The 9351-nt window shown below is 34.1% G+C and overlaps 1 protein-coding gene across 1 annotated transcript; it reads left to right on the top strand.

Annotated features, from left to right (window-relative positions):
- Nucleotides 1-298: 298 nt before the first annotated feature.
- On the top strand, nucleotides 299-8963 carry LOC119601364 (the record flags this gene model as incomplete). The annotated part of the gene is given in 8 exon segments (XM_037952278.1): nucleotides 299-1813; nucleotides 1816-1909; nucleotides 2060-2254; nucleotides 2318-2483; nucleotides 2543-2696; nucleotides 2760-2902; nucleotides 3063-3279; nucleotides 6405-8963. Coding segments are annotated over 8 exon segments (4649 nt in total), but the record flags the coding sequence as incomplete, so codon positions are not given.
- Nucleotides 8964-9351: the final 388 nt, after the last annotated feature.

The raw sequence follows: 9351 nt of genomic DNA, 5'->3' as shown, positions 1-9351 counted from the left end.
TTGATCAAATATATCCAGATCCATTAGCAACTCTCTTGTGTAATTTTTCCCAGCATGGGCCTAATATTGCCTTTATAAGGAATAGCACATGCTTTTGGGATGGTACGTTGAGCAATATCAAAACGAATCAACACACTGCACAAATGTTTATACACGCTCGATGATTAAATGCATTGGAATGCATAAATGATTGATTAACAAAGAAACAAAAACAAAAAAAGCAGCTCAAAACAAAAGCTTGAATTCATATACATATTATTAAGTAATTCTTTTGTCTTTCTTTTCTTTTTCATTGCAGGTAGTTCCACAGATTTAACACCCTCACTATTGGGTATCTACGATTCACTCACGACTGTTTTAGATGCAGCAACATCTACGACAACTACAACCACAACATCTACAACGAATAATCATAAAACCTCTAACAACAACTCAACATCCTACTCCTCCTCTTCCTTTTCAACAAACTGTGATAGTGGCAAAGACACGAGTCTAGTGGCAGAGGAACCACCAGCAAAACCTCCCTTGGATGCTTATCTTAGTCGTTTGGAGAAATATGCCAAACAAGCGGAATTAAAAAATTCACATAGCTCACAAGTTGGGGAAGATTCGCCACCTTTAGCAAATTCCAATAGTGGTAGTTGTAGCAGTAGCTTAAGAGGTTCCTTAGAGTCTGTCTCCTCCAATGGTGGTTCTCTAAATAAACATCGTTCGAATATACGTATACTCTCGGCCAATGTTCAACGTATTATTACACACTCTGATGCTGAGGCTGTAGATGCGGTAGATATAGAGGCCCTACAATATCCCACACGTTCTAGTACTCCCATACAACAACAACAACAGCAGCAGCAACAACAACATCAACGTTTTGTTAAAAAGTCCTCCAGCTCCCCCAGCAGTCTTAGTAATCATAAGCACAAACTTTCCCATATACCATTGTCTAAAACAACAGGAAAATTAACCCAAACCGGTACAGATTTGGTGGAAACTTTCAATAATGCTCTAAACGAAGACAGTGAAAACTTTCGACGTTTTGATTTAAAGTCCAAAGGTTTGAGAAAACCCTCTACACCTGCCATTTATTCCTTGCCTGGAGTAGATGATGATAAAACTCCCACTAATACCATAGCATTCAATTTTGATTGTTCAGCGGCCCATAAACTTGCTACACGCAAGCTAAGTCTGCCTAGATGTAACTATGAAAAAGACCCTGGTTTGGACAACAAGACCAATATGTCTCTAGAGTGTCTGCCTACAGAAAATCCCATTACAGAGACCATCAATTTTGCCGTGGTCTCACAGAATCTAAAAAATCTCACTTTAGCCGCCAACTCTAAAGAGTTTCAGGCTCCCAGCAGTAATGAGGAGCTTTTTAAAGCTCTCAACAAACCTGTGATCTCACCCAATGGCAAACGCAGTCCTACCCATCATCCTCTGTCATATGCTCGTTCCAAAAGTTTGGCCGCTCGTGATTTTGCCCAAAAGAATATTACCATTAAACAAACCAATACCCTGCCACGCTCACAATTCCTCAAAGATGAAGAACTGGATGAGAATCAATTTTCGGCCGAAAGCTTGGATCGTCTATCGGATATTAAGTCCAAGTTTTCTCCCAAAGAATCACGTAAAATGTCCAGTTTAATGTTGCCCGATATAGCCAAACTAAAACACCGTCCTTTATCATCCTCCTCTATATGTTCCACTTCTTCTAGTTCGAGTTCTAGTTCAAGTACTGATCATTTGAGTGGTAAATTAAATACTTCATATTTGGCCAGTGTAGAGAGTTTAGCAGATGAGCATGATTTAACGGATCACATAGTGGCATGTCTGTGTTTGAGAGAGCCTGCATGGAAATTGTGGATTCGGAGAGAAGTTATGTTAATGATTTGGGAGAGGTTATAAGAGGGTGAGTTTGAAAATTTTATTGAGTTTCATAGAAATTTTGAACTTATTTTAGAGAATTCGAACTTTGAAATTTTCTTAAAATTTGTTTTTCTTTTCATTGATTTAGTTATCTCTTGGATCTTAAAATTTGTTTTTCTTTTCATTGATTTAGTTATCTCTTGGATTGGAAAGAACGCGCCTGCTTAAAGCAAGATGACTTAGATGTATTATTTTCCAATATACAAGATGTTTATCAATTCAATTCAGAATTACTTAAACATCTTTCGGACTCCATATTGGATCCGGTTAAAATTGCCAAATGTTTTATTGACTTAAAGGAAGGATTTGATGTCTACACTACTTATTGGTAAGAGAATCTACACTACTTATTGGTAAGAGAAATCGAGTAAAAATAATGTTTCACTTGCAGCACCAGTTATCCCGAAGCAATATCACTACTTACCAAACTACTACAGGCCACTCACACCAATGCTTTGTTGGCCTCCACCCAAAGAATGTTGCATCATACTTTGCCTCTAGGATCATATTTGCTAAAACCCGTGCAAAGAATTTTGAAATATCATCTGTTATTAGATGTAAGTGGGACTTTTTAGAGAAAGTTTGGGTTTTATTGAAATGTCTTATTTTTTATTAGAACCTACGCAAACATTGTGATATCAAGGAGGTAATGCAGGCCTATGAGATAATGCGTCAAGTAGCGCGCAATATAGATCAGGTGAAACGTAAATTGGAACAGCAAACCAGAGTTAAAGAACTATCGGGCATATTAGATGGCTGGTTAGGGCCAGGTATGATAACATAAGAATTTTTCTAAAGAAATAATTTTTCTAATAAAACGTTTTTTCTTCTAGAACTTACAGTTTTAGGTGAACTGCGTTTGGAGGGCATTTTAATGGAAAATAATAAACCACGTAGGGTTCTACTATTTGCCACTATGCTGATAATAGCCAAAGCCAAAGAGGACAATCGTTTGCAATTTAAAAGTTATATACACGTAAGTAGTAGTGGTAAAGCTAATAGTAGGAGTTAATTTGTAAGCAAGGATCGTTAAAGCTTTTTTTGTTGTTATTGCCTTAAATATATATTAAATAAACTACATTATCTTAGTTGTGCATTTTATTTTTAACTTTATTTTTTGGTTTCTCTTAATTTAGCAAAACAATCTCATGCTGAGCGAACACTTGGCTGGTGAACCAACTAGCTTTTATGTAATACCATACGATGAACCGCGCCACCAAATCAAGTTAACAGCCAAAAATCGTGACCAGAAACGCCTTTGGACTCAACACATTAAAAGTGTCATACTCGAAAAATTCGATAACATTCCATTACGAGCCAAAGAGCTGGTTTATCAATTGGGTGATGAGGAAGGTATGTAGGTGTGATCTAAAGCGGAAGCAGCTTTTTTTATATATGTTGTTTATTTATTTATTTTTTTTTTCTTTTAACTTTAACTAAACAAAATTTAAACAACCAAATTTTATGTTTTGTCTCGTTAAATTTTTATATATATTTTTTTTTTTTAATTTGTATTTTAAATTTATTCTTAAATTTGCAAATTTTTGTTACTGTTTATCAGGATAAAAGGGAAATTGAAATTGTTTTTATATGTGTATTTAGAAAAATCGTGCAAGACTTGTAATGATGTAATTAAAAAGTTGTTTATTTTGTTATTTTACAAAATAAGTTTTTTGAAGAAAGTGTAGAAGTTATTTGATATTTATATCCTAGAGAATTTTGGATTTTTGTTAAAATTTTGAAAACTAATATTTCTGGCGGATGCCTCTTCTGTGCAGAACAAGATCATTAATCTTTTACAAACTCTGTTTACAGATAATGTTCTTAATGGGACTCTAAAGTTTCAGTCTTTCATCATCCATGAAGAGCTTTTTAAAACTCTCAATAAACTTAAAGTCTTGAGCAATTAGTAAACTTTCCATTCCCATTCAATAGCATATTATCATTAAACAATATCCTCAAAGATAAATGACTGCTGGAGAATCAATTATTTACAAAAAGCTTGAATTGTCTGTCGAACATTTAGTCCAACATAAGGGGCCGAATTACCGCGCATACGTGATCGAAAAAGCTCTACTATCGAAAATATATTTCTAAATTGTCTAGATTTCTTGCTTGATATCACGTCAAAAAAGAAAATGACAATCAGTTTTACTTGACAATTTGCTAGTGGAAAAAACAATTATGTTTTGTTTGAAATGTGGAACTTCAGAATTACTTATATGTTATAGAGTAGACATTCATTATACAGAACAGTTTCAAAAAGAGTTATTTCATACAAGTTTTCTTGATCGAATTTTTACCTCCTATGACTTTCTATTCTCTGTGGGGAGAATGATATCCACTACACTCTCACGGTTGCATTGCTTTCTAGAACAGAATACACTACTATTACACTAACACATGTCGCTTATGCCCAGAACTACAATACCGAAATTTTCCAGTTGTGCCCCAAATTCAGCAAGTCCCGATGTCTCACTCAATGTTCTAACGTTCCAAATCGTGTTCTTTCCAACGATGAGATTGTTATTTCTTCTGTTGTGGATCAGTGAATTTTCAGATAAGCGTATGATTGGACGACTGTTTGATAGGATTGTAATGGGGTTGCCATTCCGAAGCTGCTTTCGCGGCTTTTGGATTGGTTCTTAAACGGCTCCAGATATCATTGACAAACTTGGATATTTGCTGATTCTCACATCAGAGAACCTTCAAGAGTCTCTCTCTGGATCCGCTGAGTTGCCCGCGACTGCTTATCATGTACGTAGTAAGCCAATATATCTATTAGGTGTTTTACAATCCGCAACTGGTGGACGTAGCATTCAGCATAGATTCCTAATGGGCGGAAGCATATCTGTAGGGAAATATCTGGTTGATTATCGCGGTAGTTCACTGCACGCGAGCAGTAAAGTAGAGTCGAACGAACTCCGTTTTGACAACGACATTCCAAATTTAAGTTTTTTCAATTAAAATTTCAATTTTCGGTCACATGTTCCAAAATCAAAAGAATAGAATCGTTTCAAACCGAAAGTAGTTTTAGAAACCTTTATGTGTTTTTAGATTTTCCTAAGGTATTTTCACAGCCCCGAAAGAAATCTGGAGCTGAGTGGGAAATATGCAAAAAAATCATATTTTAGGGATTTTCGTTTCAGTTTTAGGAAATTGCTGAATCTCCCGATCGTGCCAGCTGTGTAGAAATAACAAATATATTTCCCAAAAATACGATTCTATCCCATTGTGCATGAATTGTCATGTTCTGTAGCTACAGTTCTGAATTACATAATGTTTTATTCACATTTTCAAGATTGGAAATAGTTTTACTAAACAGTTAAAGAATTTTTAACATTTCCTTTCTTAAATTAATGCAAAATACTTATGTATGTACATATATGCCTGATATAGGAATTCATTTAGCCGATTTATTTCTATTTAAATATTTTTATGAAAGAATTTTCCTAGAATACAGAAAACGTCCTACAGAACGGGTTCTAGTTCCAAGGTTTCTACTCAGTAATCTAAAAAATTTTGAAAATTAATCTTGTTTTGTATTTTAACAGAAATGTCAAAACGATCTTACATATTTTAAATTGAAATTTTGTTAGTTACTTAAAAACAATATGACAAAAATGTAGCATACTTTTAGGCACCTTTTTAAATAAACGATCACTTTCAAAATTTCAAAAAAGTCATGAAGTTTTTTAAGTTTATTTTTTTAAATCATGGCATTTTTTCTACCATTACAAGTCTTGCATAGTATTTTTTATAAAAAAAATAATAAAAGTAGTTAAATTTAGTGGCTTTTAAACAAAAATACTATTGTTTTTAAAAGTAAATAAATACTAGCAGGTCTATTAACTCTAACACTTATAATTAACAAATTTTAACTAAAAAAACTATATTTATTAACTATAAAAAAATTATAACCAACAAAAATTTGGCTTACACTGTGACACAAATTTTATTTAATTTTCTTTCAATTTTAGTGATGTAGTACAAAAAAAAAAAAAAACAAAAACAAATAAAAACTTAAACAAACTAAAACAGCAACGAAATGGGTGAAATGAAATAAAAACCACAAAAATTTCAAACCAAACCAAAAACAAATAAACAATAAAAAAATTGACACTATTTTTTAGGGTTAGTACTGCCAGTCCAAATGCTTTTTTTATTTCAAATTTAAACAAAAACATCACCGATTACTGCACCACTGTAAAAAAAAGCACATTAAAATCACCAGAAAAAAAGCATGGGTTATGGGCACATACATTCCGGAATAGTTCCTTTTTTCTTTCTCTCTCTTTTACACACTTTTTGTTTCATACTTTTAACGCTTAGTGTTACATTACACTTTTAACTTTGCAAAAAAAAACAAACATTGGCTTTAAATCATAATGCTTTTATAAAACTTAACTAATATGTCTTGGTTTAGGGTTTTACATTTTAAAGGAGCATATTTATTAATTAGATTTTAATATTTACAGATCGCACAGCTGATAAAATCACCTGGAAATGGAGTTTGCATACAGCCTCCTCCACGCCCACTTATTTGGAAAGACGCAATAACTTTCGTCGCAGCGAAATGCGCAACCGTTCTAAAACAAAGCGTAAAACCATTTCAAATACCAACTCCTTGGATGTGTTTAGTGAAACCACACCCTCGAAAGATGTTAAGAATTTAAGCAAAACCATATCCAAAAGTGCTGAAAGCATCAATGACAAATCATTGGCTTCCAGAGATTCAGCTTTAGTTGAAAATGTAGAGCTTAGAGCCGAGGAGGAAGAGGCAGCGGAAAACTGCAGCTGTGCTAAAAACCAAAAATGCAAATTTTGCATTAACCGTGATAAGGAGTCAAAATCGGTTAGACAATCGCACAAAACCTTTAGATTCGGCAGTAAACCTTTAAAGGAACGCAGCAAATCGGTGCCACGCATTAGTCTGCACATAGAACATTTCGAAAAGGTGGCCAGTGAGCAGGTTAAGGAAGCTATAACCAGCTCCAAAGATGTCAAAACTGTAACAAATATTACACAAAGCAATGGCAAGACCACTTGTGCCAAACGTTTATCCTCCCTTAAACGCCAAAAGAATAAAACTAAAGAAACTTCCACTTTCTACATGGCTCTCAGTGAGTTTGAAGATGCTGGGGAAACGGTCTTGAAAATCACCGAATCTTCGGAAAATATTTTACACAATAGCAAATCGGAGGATAAGGAATTGAGCAAAGAAATGGCCAAATCTACCAATTATCTGCCCGATGTGGTAATGAAAGTAGAAGAGGATAATACTATAATGTCCACTTCTTTCACTTTAACGCCGGCAGAAAAAGCCAAACATGATGCCGAGATTGTGTTGGATCTTTTAAAGAATAGCAAGGAATTTGATAAACTCTATGCTAAAATACAAAAGAAACGTAATTTGGATAAATCTCTACAATCATCTAAAAGCCTGGACTTTAAACTCAACAAAACTATGGACAAACTGGAACTGCCACCGGAATTGCCACCAAGACCACCCTCTAGATCGCCACCTCCATTGGAAAATGAAAAAGATTGCATGGAATATAAGTCGCTGACTTTGGAAACAGAAGATGAGCCCATTTATGAAAGTCTGCTAAGAAATGTACATGTTCCCTATAAATTCTCTCCGCCTCTAGGACGTTCTAAATCAGTGCAATATAACAAGTGCAAGGAAAATAAACCAACTAGTCCACGACCCGAATCTGATTATGTCACTCTAGTGTATACACCCGAAGGTGTTTTACACAATGTAGGAGGTGAAGAAGTGCATAAATCCCCGACAAAACCCGAAAGTAATTTAAGTCAACACAGTTCAAATGCCTCGTCTACGACCACTCTTAAGGAAAGGGATAGTTTTAACAATGACTTACCCAGTGAACATAATTCCTTGGATTGCTCCACACAAATGTCTGCAAGCTATCACTCCAGTCCCATATATAGTTCCATAAATGAAGTTAATGCCAATCGCAGTCATACTCCTCGCAGTCTACTCAAACGTTTATGGAGTAATTCTACTCTGATAGGAGAAGACTTAACAGGCAATCGTTTAAGTCGTTCTGTACACAATCTAGAGCGTAGAGGTTCCGATAGTTCTGAAGTGGATAGACATTCTATACTACATCTGCCAGGCAGTGAGACTATAGGTGAACGTATGGCTCATGTAGACTATGCTGATCCACGTACACTCTTCAGTGTTATCAAATATGATGCCGACAATCAAATGCAAAGAGATTCGGTCTTGTCATTAACCTCCTCCAATGACAGTGTGTGTGAACATAAACCTAGTAATGGCAAATTTAAAGATTGTACTCATAGTTTTGAATATGAAGATTGTGTTGAAGCTTGTTTGGAAAATGATTTTCGTGATTCTGCTATTTACAGTGATGACAATGATAGGCGTTTGAATAAATCCAACTCTTTTCGCAACAATAAAAATCCTCCCCTAAAACCCAAGCCAGCATATGTGCCACCTCTTCCCCTTAAATCTCCTCTAAAAGTTGTCGAAACGAATAAGGATTTTGCCACAACCAAACCAACAGGACCAGGCGTTATCATCTGTCCGCCCAATTTAAGCCCCACTAGCACCCGCAGTTGGGTTCTACAGCAAATAGATAATTTTAGTAAATAATTCTATTAAATCCAATGCAATAAAAACATTTCATTCTTAATATTTAAGCGTTGCCATAACTAATTGAAAATTATTTAATGTTAAATTTAATTTAATTTAATTAACGTAAGAAGCGAAAAATATTATTGTTTGTCAATATCCAAAGACTAGGGCTTTGATCAACTCAACATCAAATGCCATTAATGTTAAATTTTTATTATTATTATAACGATTAATTTTTTTATGAAATTTTATTACATATCTAATATGTATTATTATTTTTCTGTTAAAATTAGGTATTAATATATTAAGATTTGCTACCTGTAATTTGTAATTTTGCTTAAACAAAAAGTCTGGTGGTATAAAAGAAAATGTATTTGAAAATTATTATAAAATTTTTAATTGTTTTACATTAGTTGTAGCCAATTTTATATAAATTTATTAAAAACAAAAGAAATTTTTATTAATACTTAACGAAAAATCATAAACCGTTTGTATTTTATTTTTAATCAAAAGGCTTTAGAGGTGGATCAATTACATGGCTTGCAGCTGTACTACTTATAGTCTGGTCGATAGTAGCTATACTCTATACTATAGTCTAGTATATAGTCAAGTCTCAAGTCTCGGCTATAGTCTAGTCTAAAGTGTAGTATAATGTGAAGTCTATAGTGCAGTTAATAGTCTAGTCTATAGTGTTGTCTATAGTGTTGTCTACAGTGTAGTCTATATTGTAGTCTATAGTCTAGTCTATAGTGTTGTCTATAGTGTTGTCTATAGTGTTGTCTATAGTGTTGTCTACAGTG

This window comes from Lucilia sericata, unplaced genomic scaffold (genome assembly GCF_015586225.1).
Source record: "Lucilia sericata isolate MDLA Ls3-8-SP2 unplaced genomic scaffold, ASM1558622v1 Contig000159F_arrow, whole genome shotgun sequence".
Classification (NCBI taxonomy): domain Eukaryota; kingdom Metazoa; phylum Arthropoda; class Insecta; order Diptera; family Calliphoridae; genus Lucilia; species Lucilia sericata.
The sequence above is the reverse complement of the archived record's forward strand: the minus strand, read 5'-3'. Positions and strand labels throughout refer to the sequence as shown.